Source organism: Canis lupus, chromosome 5 (assembly GCF_048164855.1).
Source record: "Canis lupus baileyi chromosome 5, mCanLup2.hap1, whole genome shotgun sequence".
In the NCBI taxonomy this organism is placed as follows: Eukaryota; Metazoa; Chordata; class Mammalia; order Carnivora; family Canidae; genus Canis; species Canis lupus.
This window is the reverse complement of record NC_132842.1, coordinates 62,520,714-62,543,154: the sequence shown is the minus strand read 5'-3', so window position 1 is coordinate 62,543,154 and position 22,441 is coordinate 62,520,714. Positions and strand designations below refer to the sequence as shown.

At 42.7% G+C, this 22,441-nt stretch overlaps 1 protein-coding gene across 9 annotated transcripts in view; it reads left to right on the top strand.

Moving 5' to 3' along the window:
- Positions 1–22,441, top strand: part of FTO (FTO alpha-ketoglutarate dependent dioxygenase) — a 428,434-nt gene that overhangs the window by 236,521 nt on the left and 169,472 nt on the right. Inside the window, exons 9-10 of one of the 9 annotated variants that reach the window (XR_012031485.1) lie at positions 5,646–5,880; positions 10,229–10,681. The exons of 6 other annotated variants lie outside the window; for them this stretch is intronic. Coding sequence is in view for 2 of the 3 variants with exons in the window: in XM_072827053.1 (XP_072683154.1) it covers positions 10,229–10,259 (31 nt within the window). In the remaining variant the exon portion in view is untranslated. Of the gene's footprint in view, positions 1–5,645; positions 5,881–10,228; positions 10,682–22,441 lie in introns of those variants that run through there. 2 more of the 9 variants (XM_072827055.1, XM_072827053.1) reach the window with 2 other exon arrangements.

The following is a 22,441-nucleotide window of genomic DNA, read 5'->3' as shown; positions in this document are numbered from 1 at the left end:
CAGAACAAATTGCAAATAACATTTAAAAAGAATTTAATCCCAAATAGAAGTATTTTTTTACGGTTCTTAAGCTCAAAGGGTTGCATTGCCCTTCAAGTGATAGAGTGCTCAGAAGACCTAATACTAATTCACATGCTGCTGTAACTTACAGCTTGCATTAATAACACACAAATAGAACAGCCTTCTTATTAAATATTAGTAATATAATAATGTCTTACTGTCTTTCCCTTAGTGGGGAATTATGAGGACCTCATGTTAGGACCTCAGTGTCCTGACATAGTTAATTATCCATGGATAATGGTTTTCAGCCATCGCTGTTCTGAGTGATGCAGCTTTGTTGTTGAGGGCTTATTAAGTGTTTGCAGACTCAGGTGCAGTGCACCTATGCACTTGCCTACAGAAGCAAACAGCTGGGTTTTCTTTACTATATTATACATCACATGGAGTGTCTCATTTATTATAGCTGAGCTAATGATGCAAGCACAAACCTCTATGTCCCATTCTCTATGGCGATAATATATTTGCTGTAGAGATGTTAGCTTGTTTTTCATAAGTAATTAATCTTTTCTTGTACCAAATGTATCACATGAAAATGGGTTAGCACAGAGGTCAAAATACATTTAATCTGGTCTGTTGAGATTGGGCGAGACTTCTGGATATGGTGGCATTTTTTTTCTCTCACAAGGGCCTCACCCGGTGTACAGTCCACCCAACAACACGATGCTCGCATTGCTGGGAATTTAGGCTGATGAGAGGGAACTATTTTCAGTCCGTTAGCACCAAGACAGGATTCAGACTCGAGTATGTGTTTAGTGAAGTAAGCCTAGTGACCGTCATCCACATCCAGTCCCTTGACAAGGCTGCATATTGTCCACGCAGATAGTTATGGGTGGTGGGCTTCTGCCAAGTTTCAAATGCCTCCCTGTTCCTGCATAGGTAGGCCCTTCTGAAACATGCCAAGGCCTAGTTCAGACACTCCTAGAGTGTAAAATATGCTGGGGGCACACCTGGTGCTTTTGTCATACCCCCATAAGCACTTTTTAAGAGTAATGTATTTTGTTTCAGATTTAGAAAAGCATAATTAGCATTTGGATCCATGGTTCTCAGATGATATTGATGAGGTCAAAGGTGAAGTCGGTCTTGAAGTATGGGGGTTAAAAATTTTTTAAGTTAATTTAAAGAAAAATGCTAGAAATACAATGTAGAGTGGTTTATGGATAATGCTAAAAATCATGACAGTGGATCATATCAAAGTTTAAGAAACATTGGCCTTAGGAACCAAAAGGGCCAAGAAATATGTATCTCAATCATAATTATGCTGTCGGTTATGAAGATGATCATCATCATAATTAACAGTAGCAGCTAACTTGGACCCTTTATTCTATACGAGGTACTCTTCTAAATGTTTTCCCCATATGTCCTTATTTACTCTTCATGCCAACCCAGTGAAGGAAGTGCTAACTAAAGTGCTACTCATATTTCCATTTTACTGTTGAAGGACCCAAGACTCAGAAAGGCTAGAGAATTTACCAAAAATGCCATAGGTTGATGTGACCAAATCAGGACTCAAGCCCAGGCAGTGGGGGTCTGGTGTCCTTTTTTTAATCATTGCATTTTCCTACATCTTGATGGCTTAAGAAATAGTACCTTCTGTCTGTCCTCAAAGAAGAAGATGGAGAAACATGAAAATATACAACACTGCATATAACAGTTTACCTGTTAGTTACATAATATAATTAATACAGTATTTATATTGTAGATATTATATATACTCACGCATAATATAATAATGCAGTAACCCTCCATGTGTTGTGAGCACTCTACCCTGCACTGCTGATGAGACCCTACTGTGACTATATTCTGAGTTCTTGGCTTCCTTAGATAGCCTCCTGGATGTATACTAGAACAGGTGTCTTAAAACTTGACATTCTTCATTTGAATTGATGCAGAAAGGCAGGGAGGCAGGAAAGGTATCACCTTATCACCTTATCACTCTTCAGTTATAGGAGGCCAGATAGCCCTCCAAATGTGTACTATGCAGGGGGACTTAACATTTCTTACTGTCCAAGGGCCTGTGGAACAAAAAAAAATCTTTGGCAACTTCTCTATTTCCGTACTTAGAAAAGCATCCTGATTCTTTCCCCTATCCACTTCAAATATATAGAAACATTGTTTAATATTGAAATGTAAAGTGAAATTCTTCAGCAAATAGCATGATTATATGCCCAGAAAGAAAAGCCAGAGAGTTAACCTATGAAAATTAATCTCAACTCTGAACAAATGTGCAGAAATGAAAAAAAGAATATAGCCCACAGGACCCAGAGGTAGATGGGAGTTAGGTCTCTCGGGTCCCAGAGCAAGACCAGAGGCACACATTTTTGAAGCTGAAGCTCTTCTGTGACTCTTGCTTTATCTTGATTGAAAGTCCCAGAAAAATGCTCAAGCAGGCAAGAATTTGCATCTGTCTCTCTCATCTGATGTTTTTCTAAGCCAAGTTGCTTTGTTTTCTTCAGTAGTATTTATGACTAGTTACATTGCACATGGAGACTTGACTTGGATAAGGCGTTAAGGCATGGAGAAATGGGTAATGGGACTGCTTAGGACACCTGTCCAGCGCATGTTTCCCAGCCAGCCTTCCCATGGGCCAAAAGTCCACACAAACAATTACTTGTGAATTGTGAGGTGCTCAAGGAGGAAAATTGCAGAACAAAATGGGCTGAAGGAATTTATCCTTTTGTCATTTCCAGTTGAAGCCAGGGGCTAAAACTCATGTCTTGCACCATTGTAATCTACAACCATTTAATTTGCTAACAAGACTTAACTGATCAGGATCTGCAGCCTTCTCCGCCAGTATAATCAAAACAAGAAGCATTTGGCTCCAGAGAGTAAATGTTGTCGATCTTTTATTTTGCAGCCCCACCATTTCTCTCTGGCAGGCTGAGATGAAACAGAAAGCTGATATTTGGAGCCACTGGAATTGCAGGCCTTGTAATTTTGAAATATCCATTTTATCCCGTGTAATTTCTTCCCTAAGATTCCTCAGTCTAAATCTGATACAGGTAGGAGCCAAGACAAACAGTAACCATTTATAGTCACCCAGACCAGTTTGAATTTCACCCTAATGTAAAGCAAAGAGAGTTTTTGGCTTCATTTCAGGTGTGTAACAGGGGTAGAAAATGCATTTAAAATTTAGCAGCAAATGTTACCATATGTTTCCATAACAACTGCAAACTTTTATATTAGAAAAGCAATAATATAAACACATAGGAATCTTGGAACAGTAAACTATTAATTTACCAAATATAAAAAATCCAGCATGAAGGGGCTTTTATAGCCACAGAAGCCGTGAGGGGGCCCAGCATCCTGTGAATTTCTCCATTATGTGGCAGAAAATACTGCCGGTTGGTTAAATGAGCAAATCTTTTAAAATTATAGGTACACTGTCAATTCTCCACAGTACATTTTTCTGAAACAATATGTGGTGGTGCCAGCTATGGCTGATTTCTTTTACCATCTTGAACTAGTAAAATACCCTAGAGTGACTGCCCCCAGTGCACATCTGTAATATAAGGGCATTTTTGTTTTCTTCATCCATAGCTTTAAACTTAATAATGGAGACTGGATTCCTGCACAAAGTGTAGTGCCCAGGAGCTGGCTCTAATGCCTGTCAGGGAAGAGGTGTTCACGGATTGTTGGTGTATGTGGAGAAGGTTCACAGTTTTCTCTCCCATCCATTTTTAAATACAAAAAGACAAGGGAAAAAGAGAGAGAATGGATCTACTTGACCACATCTTAAGAAAGAGGAGTTAGTGGCTAGAGTTGCTGAAATCACCATCAAGGGAAATCCAGTGTTCTCTGGTTTCTTTGTGGGGAAAAGAAATAATCTTCTTTTAAAATATGTATCAGAAACATGGCAACCTGTGGATGGGTCTTTCATTCGAAAAGAAGCATGATTTTCTCCCCTAAACCTGCCTCAGAGTATGGAGAGGGTTTTGAACCTTTTCCTGGAATGAAATGACATTATCGTTTAAGGTAAGATGATGCACCTTGACCAAGCCCTGAAATATGGCTTAATGAGATAATGATCACTGAATATACTGATCAGGAGAAGAGAAGGTCAGAGGGAGGAGGCAGGCTGCCCAAAAAATGAAGCGGAGAACTCCTGAGTGGGCTGCATTCAAGAAGGGCCCTGGTATGGTTCCAGCCCAGAAAAGGGCTACAGTTCTGTACATTTCAGAAAGTGGAAGAAAGAGGCTCCACCCTTCCAGTCAGGGTAGCACGAGCAACGTGGCCTCCCTGCAGCCTTCACAGTGGAGCCCAGAGGCTGCCTCGCCAGAAGCAACACAGCGGGGACGTTGGTTAAAGCAAGGCTCACAGTGTTCATGGGCCAGGAGAAGACAGAGGGTCCAGGTCACTGTGCCTAGGGAATGTGGTTGGGCAGGAGTGAGGGTAGAATGCACCAGTGAGGGTGGAAAAGGTGTTTTGTATAAAGACTGATTCATTCCCAAATCCTTGGTAGGCCTTGTTTCAGGGCAGAAACCTGATTTCCGCTGGTTATCACCTTCTCTGGCAGGGTTCAAAAGAATGTTCGTTGTGTTTCTATCAGCGCTTAGCCACGGAAGCATCTCTGAGCATTGATGAGATGGGAGCCGGGCATTAATCTTGAGTCCGGCTCCCCAGTGGCATGAAGATGGGTGGGTGGTTAAGAAGAAAGCAACGTGCCATTCATTCACTCAGAAGGTACTTAGTGAGCACTTACTGTGTATCCGGTGCGAGAGATAAAACGAAGAACAAGAAGCACGGCCTGCCTCCTGTGCCACGGAGCTTAGGGTCTAACGGAGGAGAGAGACCAAACACAAGTGAACGGTTAAAGAAGCTGATGTCAGGTGAGGGGCACTATGGAGAAAAACGGGTGAGCAGTTGGGGGGACCCAGAGCTTCTTAGGGAATCTCTAAGGGAGCCTCGCTGGGCAGAGCCACGAAGAAGGAGCCAGCCAGCCAGATCAGAGTACGGTACCCGAGGGAGAAGAAGTTGAGGGGGGGTTGGAGTGGCAGGAGAGGGTAGGGGGACAGATATCATTCCACACTGGCGTTTGTTGACTATGAATAAAAATGAAATTCAAATTCTGTTTACCAGTATTTTAAAGGTTTCCACCTGTGCTCAAGGCTGTGGTAGGCCTCTCAATTCTAATTATGCCAGAAAAATGAAATGGGTACATGGCCTTGACCATAAGCAAAGCACAAGCCCCGAAGGAGCTGGGAAAGTTTTTATGGAGAGAAAGAGGGAATAAAAATGGAGCTCAACGGGTATTGATTGAGATTGAGCACCTACTGTGTATTGGTGCTTTGTATGTATTCACATTTATTCTTCACCGAAGTCCTACAAAGGTGGGGTACTGTTACCCATTTTGTAGATAATGAAACCAAATGCAGAGAAAACTTAAGTAGTTATTGACAAAACCTTAACTTGAACCAATTAAACGTATTGGAAGAGAAGCAAACCCTAGCAGTCACGACCCAGACCCACTAACTAAAAATACTGTAGGTTTCTGAATAGCCCTATGATATATCTCCACCATCACACCCTGCCCCCGCCCCCTTGAAGTGCTAAAATGTCAAAACAAAAGGATCCATGTTTGTTTTTAGGGATGTGGAGCTGCAAGAGGACTCCAGGGAGCTTGTGGCCTATTACAAAGCTGGTCTTTGGGAGAAAATCCAAAGCTCAGCTAGAGGAGGCAGTGGCAGCTACTAAGTGGCAAGAAGAACAAGACCTAGTCCCTGGAGAAGGAGAGGAGAATTAATGGAGGAAGTACGGGCCGGGTGTGACCTTGCTGGGTTGAAGAGGACAGCAGGGGCAGAGTGACTCTGACAATGTTAGAAGGTAGAACACATCACCACTTCTCTTACTTCTGGAGGCAAGCAGAAATGCCACGGGAGACCCAACATTTTCTTCTTTGGTCTTGGAATCTCAAAACAACCCTATTTAAAATCTGCTTCTGTACCATTCCAGTGTTTGCCTCAGGCGTCCTCTCCTTAGGTTATCTTTTGAGGCATGGCCCTGGGTGGAGATAGGTCAACTTTCAGGTGACTTTTTTTCAATCGAGGCCATCTCCCACTAAAAGTTTTCTTCTCCCCTGGCTTCAGCCGGCCTGGCATTTCTGACAGACGTGTAAACAGATGCAAGCATTGTTGCTAATGACAGGTGATTATAAGAGGCATGGGGGCCAAGGTAATTAAACCACGACTTGACAGGAACATTTGGCAATGCAATATTTCAGCATTAGAAATTTCTTTGCAGCGTGCTTTCCCCACTTGGTTTGGTGAAGATAATTCTTTTTTTTTTTTATTGAGAATGTGGTGCTTGGAGATCTGAAACTGTCCTGTCTGAATGCCTGGTTCATTGTAGGGCTCCAGAAAATGGTTAGCAGTGAAGTGTCTGGGGGTCTAGTCGGTGTCTCAGACTCTTTCCATGGTCTGCTCCAGAGCAATAGTGGGAATAGGTCTGTGTCCGAATGCAGGGATTGTATCTGACATATTATTATGTACGATTTGATAGTGATAATACCCTGGAGAGAAACATGAATTATTTTTATGCCACTATAATTTCAGCTTCTCTCCCTGTTACCTGGGTTTGCCTGTGTTGCTCCCATGGATCCATCAAAAGAAGGCTTACTCCATTCTCTTGTCTCCTAAATTCCTCTATTAGAAGTAGGGAAAAAGTCTCGAGTCACCAGTAACCTCTTGTTACAAGGAACCATAGTAGAAACAATCATCAGGATCATGGAATTTGTTTATTTGTTCATGAGATTTAAATGTAATTTCACACACACACACAAAAACCCACACTCCATTCTTTTTTGCTGGCAGGATCATTAGGAATGCCTATTTCGACACTTAGAGGCTACTTCTTGCTCACTGCCAATGGTGGCTCACTTACAATTCTCTGAAGGAATCCTGTCTTCTATTGGAAGAGCAAACCTTCATATAGACTAACTGTTACAGTTCTGACTGTTGAGCCAGCTGGACCACTAGCTGGACGACTGTGCGGACTAGCTTATTTATAGTTACTGTGGAAGCACAGTTTCTCCTAATACGGTGACAGCCTGGCACTTGTCTGAAATGGGCACTTCCTCCAAGCAGGTTAGTTCCTTCCTTTGCCACAAAACCAACTTTTCGATACCCTTGGTCTGGTGTTTACCTGACTATTGGAAGAGATCAGGGAAGCAGACCAGTCAGGGAAGGCCAGCTGCTGAACGGGATGGTTGTGTCTCTTCCTCAGCCCGTGTTGATTTTCTCCAGGGAGGGGTGAAGAAGGGGATGAATCTGTGAATACAGTTTGGTTTCTGCCAGAGGAGTGCTGAGCCACCATGACCCTTTGTGGGGTTGCCTCCCCCAGCATGGATAGCTCCTGTCTAGCCCTTACTCTGTGCTGCAGGCCGCAGGCTATTGGGAAGCAGAGGCTTTTTTTAAAGCTTTGTCAGATAGGTTAAAAGGTGTCCCACACCCGGTGTATTCAAAGAGAGAGAGAGAGTAAACTCACTAAGCCTACCATGTTCCCTCTAAAATATCAAGTCAAGATGATTTTTAAATCCAAAGTTACCAGGCTTAGGGGGGGTGTGACCTTTCGTGAAAGCAGCCTTGGAACTGGAGCGGAGGGATCCTAGCAAAAGATAGCACAGAAGCCGGTGGCTTCAGGAAGGCTGCTGAAGCCAAAGCAAATTGTTGCCCTTCTCGGCCTTCTGGCCAGCAAAGCACCAACCCCAAATCAATACCCAACCTGACTCCTAGGCCGCTGGAGTTATGGCAGAGTCCAGGTGGCAAACCTTGCTTCAGAGCACCTGCTTACTGAACAGCTACTACTGAGCTCTCAGGGGCCAGAGATCACTAAGGCAGGGTCTCTGGCTGCAGGAGGCTTACAGTCAGATGAATACTACTGCAAATCATAACTCTTTGTTGAATTTTTAATAAGCATGCAGGTGCTTTTCATATATTATTTCCTCAGTTAATCCTGAATAATTAAAGTACTAGCTAGTCCCTAGTGGCTACTTCTCCATGCCAGGCACTTTTTAAATGCTTATTAACTCAACTTATCCCAGTGGTATTTTTTTTTTTTTTAATTACCCCTCATTTTAACAGGAGAAAACCAAGGCAAAAAGATGTTAAGGAACTTTTCCAGGGACACAGAGGCCTGGAGGGAAAGGAGCCGGGCTTCCAGAGCAAGAAGTCAGGTCCCCAAAGCTAAGCCCTCCACCTCCCACTGTCCTTTGGATACAGGTTAGGATCACCTTGTGGGTGTGAAAAACACAGATTGCAGGTCTTCCTCGGGTGGGGCCAAGCAGTTCGCATTTCTCACGGATTCTCAGGTAGTACTAATTCCCACGGTGCTATATCCAACAGAAGCGAGCAGTGGAAACCAATCACTCTAAAGCAAAGAAAAATGAGATGTCATATTTTTTAAAAAGATTTGTATTTATTTGAGAGAGAGTGAGAATGAGAGAGATCCTAGAGGGAGAGGGAGAAGCAGACTCACCACTAAACAGGGAGTCTGACACAGGGCTCGATCCCAGGACCCTGAGATCACGACCTGAACTGAAGGCAGACACTTAACCCACTGAGCCACCAAGGCTCTCCAAGATGTCATATTAATGCAAACAGAGTGCCTTGAGAATACCAATGACCATAATATTATTATTTTATTACTGTCATTATAGCAGATATTTATTGAGTACTTACTCTTCTCCCGGGTACTATCTTATCACCAGGTAACCATCGTAACTGGTACAATGGATTATCTCATTTTATCTTCACAGCAGCCCTATGAGGTAGATATTACTGTTCACCCCCATTTCAGGGCTGAAGAAACAGAGGCACAGTTTACAAACTTGCTGAAGTGCCAGAATGAGGACTCAGTCTACCCCAGCATCATTCCAGAGCCCTTAACCACAAAGAGAGCTGTGGACTACTAAGGGAACTCAGACCCACACAGTGTATGAGCTGGCCCTGAAGGAGGAGGGAGGTGAGGAAAAGCTTCCCAAAGGGAAGGAAAATGTGCAAAGGCCCGGGGGCATGAAAAGGCAAAGTATGATTGAGTAAAGAGCATGGAGGCTTCCATGTAAGCTGCATGGGAAGAAACGAGGGATGGTGCAGCTGGAAAAGTAGGTTGAAGACCTTGAAAATGAGGAGTTGATGGTGTTCAAGAGTGGGCTTTGTGCTTTTGAACCCCCGTCAGGGGCATACTCTTGCTCAGAACTCATTGTGAGACTTCCAGATGAAATGATGGAGTCATTCTTTGTTAAAGGCGCTGCTGGGCCTTCTCTTCTCTCTCTTTTAAAGTCTGAGAGTGTCAGAATCCGTTCAGAGGAGAGTTTGATTTCTGAGGTTAGCAACCCTGTGACAGTGACTCATGCCCTGCCAAGGGAGAAGTAAGATTTGTACACAAGCCACATCAAAAACAAATGGGGATGTGTGTGCTCATGGGTGAGTGTGTCCGTGTGTAAATCCACGTACCACACTTAGAAAACGCCTGCCATGGCACTGGTGCAGTGGTATCGTCGGAGCTGCCAACTTGTTTTATTTCTGATATTGCCTGGCAGCCCCTGAAGGAGGGAAAGTATGAATTTTTATCTCCCATTTACTAGACTTTCATTATATTGTGCTTACAGACACAGTGTCAGCACATAAAATGTTAAACATCACTGGTCTGAAAGAGGCTCCCATTGTCTTACCTCTGGTGCTGGGGGAGTCTTGCTAGCCTTGCTTGTAGTGGTTCTGTCAGTGTAATATGACATGAAGCATTTCTCGGTAATGACAGACATTGAATATGAGTGACAGGAACTCTGACCGCGAGGAATGGGTTCAATTACCAGAGACGGGGGGTTACCTGAGATAAAACCAAAGAGCCCAATTGTGCTCGGTTTCGACCCCTTGACTCCCAGATCCAGAGCAGTGAAGACAAATGGCTGATTAACCAGCCCCTAACCCTCTTCCTGCAGTGATAAACTTGTTTGGATTTCCCTGTCTGAAAAAAAAAAAAAAAAAATCTATGGGTGGCACGTTTCTAAAGGAAATATGATCAGAAACCAGTAGGGCTGGTGCTGTTCATTTTTGTCTCTCGCAAGCACAAAACCAAAAACTGTCATTCTATCTTGGAGTAGATCTAGGACACGGTGTCCAGAAATCAATACAAGATCAATGATTGCTCCCTTAACCCGCCCCCCTTTCTTTTGCAGCAGGAGCTACGCTGCTCCGGTTCACCTGTAGCCAACCTGACGCCAGTGAGAGATCCTGCCATCTGAAGCTCTCCTTTTTTTCTTTCCTCCTGTAGGCTGCTCTGCTCAGCATCGAGTGCAGCTTTCTGCTCGTTTATAGTCCACTGCTTATAGCCCCCAGATAGAGTTCTAGCAAGCAGCCCAATTAAACTGTCGCGGGCCGCCCTCACTTGACTAGCTCTGCAGAGTCATTTAGCCAACAGACATTCCTGACTATTAAAGCTAGTAGCAGCATGTCTCCAGAGCTGGAGATAAAATGAATGAAATTTGTTATTCTGGGCTGACACTTGATCCCAGCTGTTGAACTAATGCTATTGCACCTGAAGTTTTTCTTTATGGTAATTGCTGTCTGTGTTATTATTTCATATACTAAATTGGAGAAAATTGCAACAGGTATTAAATTCTTTGAGCTAATTCACGGATGTTGTATTGTGCATTCTTGCAAGGCAGATTCCAACTTCTGTTCAAGGCCGAGAAGACAGATTTTGCTAGCCAGATGCACCGGCTTGTGTTTCGTTATTATCAGAGACATTCCAGTTTAGGTCTGGTCAGGCATTTATCAGCTTTACCTGAAATCTGCTCTGAAATCTACCTTTGGTACTAATTCAGGCAGCATATGTTGGGACTGGCCCTGGGGAATTCCATGACGATGACCAGTGCTGACAGTGATCAGTTGGCTTGATCCATGACACATCCTTCGTAGAATCATTAAGTCTCTTGCATTGTATAGGTAAATGGGCAGTGTGAAATAAGACTTCCCAGAGGGCCCCTTTGGAATCCACCACTTGATGTGGTAGTTCTCGAACACCTCAAGTGGTACCACTTCAGTGAGAACCTATTGAAGTATGTCATAGGTTTGGAGTCTCTCAGCCCTGTTACTGGTTCTCACCGCCTGCTCCTGTTTCACTCTCTCCTCATTTCTGTTACCTTCTTTGACCAGATCTCATTCCAGAGTTTGGGGAAATCGTTTGTAGATTTCCCATAATAGCACATGAACCATATTCAGAGGACTCAGTCTTAGGGACCTCTTTCTCATAGTAGATATGACATAGGAAACCATGTCCTTTACAGCATTCACTTGTCTGCTCTGCTCATGGTCAGCACTAATGGTAAAGGCTTCTGGCAGGATCCAGAACAAGAATTCAGATCTGGCTAGTGGTGGAAGCACTATGCTCGCCTTCAAGTTAATGCTGTGAGGGGAAGTCACCCTACGCTGTTGTCACTATCATTTTTCTCTGAAGATCACAGCTGGCAGACATAGTGGAACTCTTTTAATTTCAGGGGCATATTCACACCTTTAGAATCCAAAGCTTTGTTCCTGTCCCCATTAGGAAGCAGTAGACAGATTCTACTCTGTATTTTGATTAGAGGCAAATGTGAAAAGCTCAAACCTCCAAGTATAGAAAGATAGCTATAGAGCTCCATGCTTGCTTCATCATTCAACAGACCCCCATACCTAGACAGTCTGCAGACCAGTTCACAGTTCCCTGATATGAGGATACCTGGAAGCCTGTAAAGAATCATCTGAAAGTCCTTTGAGAAAGTGCTTTCTTTGCCAACATGGACATCTGTACTTTGAATGCCAAAAGCTAGTATCGGGCTGTCTATGATGGACCATTTATATTGTAAGTTAAAGTCCATAGAGTTTGTGAGATCTCAAACATACTGCATGTATGGTGGTCCACATTATTTTCGATATTCATAAGCTTTGTTTCAGTTACTTTGCAAATTGAATTTGAAAACTGAAATTGAATTATTTTAATTTACAGCAAAGTTCAAAATGAGAAGTATTTTCTTTGCCCACTGAGAAAATGAGAGAAGTATTAGTCTCTAATTTATATATGAAATGTATAGAATATGAGTAGAGTATCAAGTATAGAATTTGTGTTTAAATCCTGAGAGATTTATTTTCTTACCCTCAAATCCAGTAGAAAAAACTGAGTTTCTTCAAAACTAAACCCAAGACTGATCTGTGTTGCTTTTTTTTTTTTAAGATTTCATTTATTTATTGGAGCAGGAGAGAGAGATCCCATGACTGGGGGGAGGGGCAGAGGGAGAGGGAGAAACAGACTCTCTGCTGAGCAGGAAGCCTAATGTAAGCCTCAGTCCTAGGACCCTGAGATCATGACCTGAGCTGAAGTCAGTGCTTAGCTGACTGAGTCAGCCAGGTGCCCCTGTGTTGCATTTTTTTAAATAACAAAATGCCCCATAGTTCTAGGTATTTTTAAGCAATATATTCATAAGCCTATATTAACTTGTGCCCAGAGATCCTCCAAATGCACATATTCTTGTCATGGGTATTTGAAGATCCTAATAATATCACTGTAACACAAGTACAACTTGTTTCATAATAACTGCATGTGTGCATTTCAGATCCAGAACTAATTCTCCATATTTCTGCCTCTGTATCTCTTTAGCATGAGCAGTAGGCATGTCTCTTCAAATCTTACCTGGACTTAGTGTTTTATATATTTTGAGTTACTGTTGGCTCTTTAGATTATTTGACTCGTTTTGTATGGATTGCACAGAGAACATGGTGGTGACTTCAGCATATGAGGCTGTATAAGAGCTTGTTTAGCAACTGGTTATTATAATAGTATATAAGAGAAGAGTCTGAATTTGGAAGATCTCTGGGATGCAGGCAGCAGAGAGGATGACTGAGGTTTGGGCTCTCAAAAGGCAAAATCAGAGACACCTGGGTGGCTCAGTCGGTTGGCTCAGGTCCTGATCCCAGGGTCCTGGGATTGAGTCCCTCATTGGGCTCCCTGCAGGGAGCCTCCTTCTCCCTCTGCTTGTGTCTCTTCCTCTTTCTTTGTGTCTCTCATGAATAAATAAATAAAATCTTAAAAAATAAAAGGCAAAGTCAGAGGAAAACAAAGACCCCTCTTGGTGGTACTTGGAGCCAAGTACCTATCCATTCATACACCTGTAGCCAGATCAGTACAGTAAAAAGATTCTTAAGATGACAGATATTTGGATAAGGTAAGGGTAATGCATAAAAAGGAATGACTCTTGAAAGTTTATTCTGCAAATCCAGAAATATTTCCTTTCTTCTCATATGCTCACATTTAGAGAATCAACCTTGTCTTAAGTGCCTTGCATCCACCGGAACCTTCCATCTCCTTCTCTGTAATTCACTGAGGTAGAGTATATCGTCACCTTCCCAGCGAAGAAACTGGGCCTCCCAAAGCTAGAGTGATGGTTGCCACCGGGTACATTGTAAGTACTTTTAGAAGGTGGGACTCAAAACTTGGAACCGTTGCTTCTAAAACTACAGTACCAGTTTTGGATTTGTGTCCCTCTGAGATCAGTGGCTGTTACTTTGGAAAGCAGAACTTTCAGCTAGGAACTTCAAGCAGATTGCTAAAATTCCTCAGTTGTCCTGATGATACTGCCAACTTGCTAGGCTTCTGATCACTGCTGTGAAAACTAAAACCCTGCCAGGATACAAAATAAAGTATACTTCTTAAAATTTGAACTTTAAACCTAATTCATGAGGGCGAATTACTTAGAATTGGTTGAGTTCCCTGCCATATGGGTCACAGTAGGTCTCCATCAAGAGCAGGGGCTGGCAAGCTTTTTCTGAAAAGGGCCAGACAGTAAATATTTTAGGTCCTGGGGCCACACAGTCTCTGTCACAACTGCTCTGCTCTTAGGGCACAAAAGCCACCAAAGACAATATGTAAATGAGTAAGTGTGGCTGTGTTCCAATAAAACTTTATTTACTAAAGCAGGTGGCAGGATTTGGCTCATGGGCCAAATGGTGAGAAAGAGTCCACACCTTGAGAAAGAGTTATGTTTAAGGGAGTCCACACCTTGAGAAAGAGTTATGTTTAAGGGAACCAGAACACAACAAATGTTTTCTTTTCATTTATTAGTTGTTTATGTAGATTGCTGGTGAGAAAGATGTCTTCTCAGCATAATTTGAAACCCTTTTCATTGGCTTGGATTTTAAAGTTGGCTTTTTTTTTTTTTAAATCTCTTGTTTAAGCACATGTTAAATGTGTCCATGTTCTTTCCATTATATATCTTGGTTGCCTTCCCAGACTTCAAATTGCAGTGAATTTATCCCCAAAGGATGTTTGGTATCAATTCTCAAGATGCAATTTGAATGTAGTCCGTTTCTATAATGGAAAAAGGATTCCAAATCTTCATTATTTAAGTTACACAGAAAATAATGAATCATTGAAATAGCTATTACTCAGCACTGCTTAGTATACTGCATCCTGTGTTATCTTGTCTTACAGCTTTGTATCAGCTCAAAGAATAAAGGAGTGTGAAGATATAATTTTAGGGTTGCATATAGCATTAGGCTATGGTTTCTAGCTAAGTCATGCTGAACTCAGATTATATTATAATGAAACTTTTTTTTTTCACTAAGCATTTTCTAGCAGGTAAAACCACATGCACACAAAAATCCAAATAACGGTTTATGAGTCTCAGAATTGTTATCCCAGCAACTGTAGCAGTTTCCTTGTTGTTATGCCATTTCTGTATAATGACCCCCTTTGATAAATCATTCCATCATGTGTCACTGTATTATAGGGATTAGGGCATCACCTTCTCTTACAGAGGGAATCAGCAGTGGCTTTAGTGATAACAATAGTAGTAGTTAACTGTGACATGCTTTTTCTCCTTAAAACTCACTGTCCTCACCTGGAGCAGCTATATTGAAGAGGAGGAGAGGTGCCATCAGAAATGGCATTCTTTTTTATAAATTTATTTTTTTCATGAGAGACAGAGAGAGAGAGAGAGGCAGAGACACAGGCAGAGGGAGAAGCAGGCTCCCTGCAGGGAGCCCCAGGCGGGATTCCATCCCCGTACCAGCGACCACTCCAGGAGTGGAAGGCAGATGCCCAACCGCTGAGCCACCCAGGCGTCCCAGAAATGGCATTCTTAACCTCTCAGCTTCATTGCTACCTGCTTGAAGGTGTGCCTATTGAGCCCTAGTCTTAACTGTAAAGTGAGATACTTGTGTTCTCTGCTCGAGCACTCTCTGTGTGAAATATTTAGTTACCTTCATTTTGTCTTACCTCTGTGTTTTCTAGAGCAACAGCATAGGGCAGTGGAAAAAGGACTCCCACAGTCCAAAGCCCTATTCTCTCTAGTGAGCCACTTAGCTTCTCTGACCTTTCGGTTCCCTCTTGCGTAAAATCAGAATAATACCAACCTTACATTATAGAGTAATTTTAAAACTTAATGAGGATATATGTTTAAGTACATTGTAAATTATGCTGACCATGTCTGAGTTATTTTTACTGTTTAACTAGCTATCTGGCCCTGGCCCGGCCTTGTTCAGGAGGCTCCTCTGCCTTCATTAAAATAACCAAATCCATAGCCCTATTCATCTTGGAGCATAACACGTGGAGTTGCCCATGTGAGAAGCAGCTTAATTGCAAATCAACTGGGGTCGCTATATGACAGAATGCCAGTGGGCACTGTTCCCATTGTGTTGAATAAATGTTACCCCTGGAAACACAATGTCAGTACTGACATCAACACATAAAATTCCCAGCATCTGCCTTTGCAACTTCTGATTTGGGGCTCATATTTGAAAATGTTTTCTCAGTGTACATTCATACACAGAGTGGATCTTTCTCTATTAGCACTCTACCAAGATCTTTTGTTGATCTACATTTCTGTTGCACTGGAGAACAGTTGCCTTCCAGAAGCTCCCTAAAGTGAATGTATATATGCCATTATCCTGTATTTAGAATGGGTACAAATCAAGAATAGCCTCTAAGTTTGGGGACCATCTTACATGTGATGTAATCACAAACAGAAAGAAACTTAATTTTATGTATGCAGATAGGACGGACAGGTGGATATGAATGTAAGGCTCTGGTACCTTCTGCCCATGTCAAATGAGCTAAATCCTTCCCAAAAAGCCAGCCAGGAAAACATATGATACCATTTGCAATGGTAGAATGTTGCACGCTGTTCTTCTGTAATTATAATGGCCTGATCCATGTGGGGTGGATGAGTCTTGCTTAACAGTCATTAATCTACTGAATCTTAGTATCAGCGGTCCATCTTGAGGAGCAGCAGTACTTGGCTGGATGAGTAGGGCTTTGATTTCATTGTAATAAGGATAGCTTTGTTAAAATTCTGCTGCTCAGTGGTGCCTGAGGATTCTGGGAAGAGAAGGTTTTTCGCCCCCAACCCCCACCTCCTTTTTTTTTTCTCTCTCTCTTTTTTTTGCATGGAGGGGATGAATTGTTTCTCTCTCTTCCATCCCCTAGGTTACTATTTATGCTCTCCCTTGATCTCCTGCTTGTCCCTTTATTTCTCCACGTTGTGAAAGTTTCTTTCTGTGTGACCAGGAGTCTGTTTAGCAGACCATATTGTGAGTGAAGGGCCAGCGTTTGTTGCCTGATTTTGGCAATGCTGGGCAGTCAGCTGGGATGTAATTAAGACTCTGAGAACAGGCTGTCTTCTCCACGGGAAGGGCATGTTAGATGGTGCTGGGATTTGGGGCTGTCAGTTTGGCCAAGGCTGGAGACAGAGAGCTAGGGACAGAGATATTTCCTTTCATTTATAATCCCTTTATGTACAGTGTATGCACTTGGCGAAGTTTACATATAACCTAGTGGCTAGAGCTTACAAGCCAACACAGTGAAATTAGCATATGTTACATGTATATTTTAGTGATATTTTAAAGCAAGTGCATATTTCCAAAGTGAATTATGCATGGACGACAGCAATAGGGTTGTGTTGCGCTGGGTGTCAAATCCCACAACTTTTTGTCGGGACCGTGGATTTTACACTAAAAAGGCAGAAAGACTAAACGAAGTAAAACAGTTTTAATTTTTAACAGTTTGGTTCGGCCCAAGGAGCCAGCCTGTGACAGATATAACTGACATTTGAATAATTGGATTAATTTAGAGAAGGGCAAATCCAGTTTTGACGGTTGTGCTTGTGTGTACGTCTTCTCCTTTTCTTTTCTTTTCTTTCTTTCTTTTTTTTATTTGCGAGGATGGAGTGGTGTGGCTTAGATACATACTTTCAGTGATGCCTAGCAAAGCTGGAGGAAACTCCACCAAATTTATTAAATTGTCCTCCAGTTATTTTGTTTCCATATACATGCTGTCTATGTGTCCATTCATGTGGCATTAAGCATTCTCCCTATTTTGTGTAAAAGCAATCCACAGTGTGTACTTTATTCAGCTGTGTCAGTGACATGTATATTGCATACGCAAGCACGTTCTATGTGCTGTTGGTAACTTAATAAATACAGTCGGGAGAAAGTGTTCACCACTTCATAGGCCATATTGGAAATGTGCAGACAAGCAAACTCACTATGACACTGGTAAGCCCTTTTGGTCCCTCTACCATTGTGTTATAAAACATCACAGTGCAGCAGTGGAAACCGCCTCATTTGGTATCTAGGGTTTCAGTAGCCAAATTCCACATGGCTGAGTCCTCAACCCTAAATTCCTTCGGGTTTATGTGGCTGTTGAGCTTCTTGTGTGAAGATCACCTCTGTAATTTGAGATCAAGAAACCAAGTACAACACAAGATGCCCCCGCCCTCCTTAGAAATTCTTTTAATTAAATGGGCCACCTAAAATCAGCACACTCAAGACTAGAACTTGTGGCAGGCAATCTTGAGCTGTGGCTCTGGGCTGGCTCTCAGAGCCTTTTACCCAGCAGGACATTAATAGACATTAACACTCGGGCAAGAAGTGTTGATGTGTGGTTTATAATGTTAGCACCCAGTTAGGCAGGTATAACACATGCTGTAGGAATCTTGTACCAACACATGTGTGTGTTGAGTCAGATTAATGAGAACCATAAAAGGAGAGACATTCCACTCAAGCTGGGGACTCCATCCTATCCTCCTTTTACCAAGCAAACCTGGGGCCCAGCTGGGTGGAAATGTCCTAGTTGGACATTTTTTTCAGTATTAGCTTAAAGAGAATGTTTGAAAGTTTTGTTTTGCCCTGTTGTTATGTGATGGAGGAGCCCCATGTGTTAGTCAAGACTTCACATTAAAACTCCTTTTCATCCAGTGCCATTCAGGCTGAGAGGAAAGGAAACTTTCGCGATGCAACTTAACTGCCAGGCACACGTTATTATTTTCCTCTCTCGGCTTTACCCGGCTCTTCTTCAAGTGTTTCTGAATGGTTCCGAGACACTTTCTGATTTACTTTGTAAATGGGGCAGTGAAGCATTCTTGTCTCTTGACTGGCTCTCCTTAGAGGATTCTCAAAGCCTTTTAAAATTGTGTGTTTTTCTGGGGCAGCCTTGAAGGTCCCAGGAGGGGAGTTGCCATCTGTCCTTTATATTAAAAGAATCTTCTGTATTGTATACCTGATGTGCTTGTCCCAGAGATAGATGTTGTTAATTAAAGGACAGCATTTGTCCTTTATGTGAAATAAATCTTCTCTCTTGCCTGAAGAACAGTTTTTGCAAGCTTTAGGAAACAGTTAAGGACACTCTGCCTGGAGTTCTAGTGTCTGCTAAAGGTGCACGGCCCAGCGCTATTCGTTCAGCCTTCCCTATAGACCAGACACATAAAATAGGAAAGTACTTTGTTTTTTTGTGGGTTTTTTTTGCTTGTTTTCTAGTTAATTCATCTACCACAATTGTAGCCTTTTGTAGAAGTGTGAGTGAACGTAACATGCAGTGTTACTTTGTTTTGTAATGTAAAAGTAATTTGCGACTTTTTTGTGGAGATTTACAAATGCAAGTTCCGTGTCTCATCCACTGTGTCTTCCTAGAGCAGATATGATGGCCCTCCTGTCCTCCAGTGCCACGTCTCCACTTTGCTGCTACACAGTCTCTGTTCCTATACCCCCTTGCCCCAGGGAAAAGAATAATGCAAACATCTGCCCACAGCAAACTGAGCCAGAGTTCTGTCAGATAATGGAAGACATACAGGGGAGAGAAAGCACCTCCCTTAACCTGCTGGATCACTGTCTCAAGCCCGGAAAATGGTTTAGATTTGTAACACGGAAATGCAGCGAGGGTAATGTGGCTCTGAAGTACTATCTAACAGACTGATCCTTTCAGACATGGAGAAGGAGAGTGGCCTGGGCCTTGTCAGGGCCTCACTTCAAGGAAAGATCTCACCAGCAGAGATCATTGACTGAGGATCACTTTCAGGGTAGAGGAGGTGAGATGGACCCAACTGTCCTTTTATTGGTAGGAAGAGCCTGGAATTGGCTGTGCCGGAGTGAGGAGAGGAGTGGCTAGGCCCATGAGATTCCACTGATAGGATAGTCCACACTGGAGGTCCAGTTTAATATGCAGTGATTCACCTTTCAGAGAGGAATCACATAGATGCAATTCTCCATCATCCATTTTTTCTTTCCCCTGGTGATCACACAGATGAGGAACTGGCAGGTGGCGTGAAGGAGTAACGTGGTCTCGGGTGGAAAGCCAACAGGCATGATGGTGGCCGTGACATACAGGCCAGCGCCTACACTGTCTACAAGGGCTGTCACTTTTCAACTCCAGCCAGTCACTGCTTTGTAGGGATGGGAGAAATTCTGTGATTCTAGTAGAAGCTGTGGATGTGAAACTTTCAGCATTTTCAATGCTGGCAGATATTTCGCTGTTTTAAAGCAAGGCAGGCCAGAGAAAGCTCATCTGTAGTAAAGATGTGTGTTGTGGGCTGCTAGTTTGCACACAGTGATATACACAGTACAGTAACAGTATCAGAGTAGGGGATATTCGGAATAATAAGCTGACAATGTGGAAACATTTTTTAAAAATAGAAGAAAATGGCTTCAAACAATGATTAATATTTTGGGGTGCTTCCCTTTGAGTCCTTATCTACTGCATATGTCTATTATGTGCATGTTTTAAAAATAGTTGTAACCCTAGGACCCTACATTTTTCACTTACCATTATAGTCAGTCTCCTTATATAGTTTAGAATGGCCACAGCATAGTCCACCAAGGAAATGTATCGCAGTATGCAAAATCATTGCCTTGTTGTTGGACATTTAAGTTGCTTTTGATTCGACAACATGGTAAGTAGTGTTACAGTTAACTATTTGCTCGTGCCTCTTTTTCATTATTTTGGATTATTTCCTTGGAATCTGAAGGATGGCTAAGTCAAAAGATAAGACTGTTTTTATGGCTTTCAGTATATATTGCCAGATAGCTTTCCAAAAGTGTCGTACCAGTTTGCACTGCAATCAGCAAAATCTGAATATAAAGGCCTTCAACATATCTTTGCCAGCATTATTATCTTACATGGAACCCCCATTGGTAGGTGAAAATTGGACTTCCAGTGTTTTTGAATTTACATACATATATTTGAGATTTTCCAATAAATCTGGTGACTAATTGTATTTATTCTTAAAACATCTGCATTCACTGAGGCCAAATTTTGTCAAGGTTTTGTTTGCGTCTTATGTGTGTAATTTTTTTCAGGTTCTCTCTGTTAACAATTGATAAGTAATTCGGGAAGAGCCTCCTTGGCAAGACCCTCCTCCAGGGGACCCCCTATCTCAGCATTGCTGCAGCTGCTACTTTTAACTGTGCATTAACTTGGACTTGGGCCAGGGCCCAAGCAGGATCCCCTTCCTGAAGAGGGGCTCTTGTGTGCCTGGTGAACCACAAGCTCAGAGCTGTATCTGCCAATATGTTTTTGGCAGGACCATCTAATAAAATCCCATCCGCACTGTTCTGTGAAATGCAGTCACAAATTTGGATGATGATTACCTGATGCCATTTCTTTATAACAGCTAATCTCCATGTCTTAGGTGGTTTTTGTCTGCTGTCTCTCCCCCCTCCCCCTGCATCCCCTCTGTCCCCCCTTTGCCTAGTGCTTGTTCTAACTACAGGGTAGATGATCTATAATCTGAGTTTCTTACAGCATGGTCTAACAGAAAGGGCACATGAGCCAGTAATAGGGACACAGGGGTTCTATTATTGGCTCTGCCCTTTGTTTAATAATAGCGCAACGACAAGAACTTAATGAGTGCTGAAATACTTCTTAGCATTCTTTATATATTCTTCGATCTTCGTAAGGCCCTGCTTAGGCAGGGAGTGTTATTACGCCCGTGGGGAGGAAACCGCAGCTCAGTGAGATGTAGTATTTGTCCAGCATCTACTTCATTCTTCTGAACTAAAGTGAGTTTTCATTCCTCAATCTCTCAGCCTTATCAGCAGCAAAATAGAGCCGCTTCACTCTACCTTTCAGGGATTACTTGGAACGGAAACCATGTTGTGTGTACCTTATGTTGCTCAAAGTATCGAAATCCGGGACATGTAATAAATTGCAGTTATTAACCAGTGCGTGCCTTTCTGGCCATCCGCCTCTTGGCTCATAAATGTCGGTGCTGAACCAGAACCTGTTCATTGGTCACTTCCAGCCATCGCATTTCCTCATTGGTTCCAGACTCCAGTCTTGGTGGGGAAAAAAAGCCCATGGTCTCCAGGGCAGGTGTGCATCCTGCAAAGGAAGTCAGCCCTGCTTTCCAGGCACATCTGCCCCTCTGAGCTGTTTTTTCCTGAGAAGGAGGTACAAACTTTTAAGAAGTAGGAGTTTTACTCTTCCATGTGCATGGAGCCTACTGGGAGATTCTCCTAATGGGTAGTTGAGATACCAGCATGCACTGGCCAGAGGAAGGCCTTGTGGAACTGCTCGCTTCACCTCTTAAGTATAAATATAAATGTGGGAGTAGACCTCATTTCACTTTCTCCTCATACCTTACCCTCAGGTGGGAACGTAATTAACCAAGGAGGTTAATAGAGAAAGTAAGGCACGAGTCAGTTCCACACAGAAATGCATTCAGGCTTAATTTCATACATATCTTTTTTTTCCTCCCTCAAATAAGGATCCAGGATCCCATATGGCACTTAGCCTCCTAAACAAAGATCATCAGCCCTAGACGAGAAGCAGGTGGCCTGGCACAGAGAGCAGAGGTTATTTTTGCCGCTGGGCTCCTGCCATTTCAGAGTTTAATAGTGGCAAGGCGGCACAGCAGGAGGCTGACCCCAGATGCTCTCCCTTTGGTGGGGATGGAGCAGTCCCACCTCCTCTGCGGGGAGTACATACACTTGATCAAATCTAGGTCACAGTTATATTTCCGGAAGAGTCTCTGTCTAAACTTCTTCCCATTTGCTACTTCATTGCTACTCCCAAATCTGATTCATTTGAAGTGAAGGAACAGCCTGAAATTGTTCACCTATCCTGGTGTCTCTTTAAGGCCTATGAT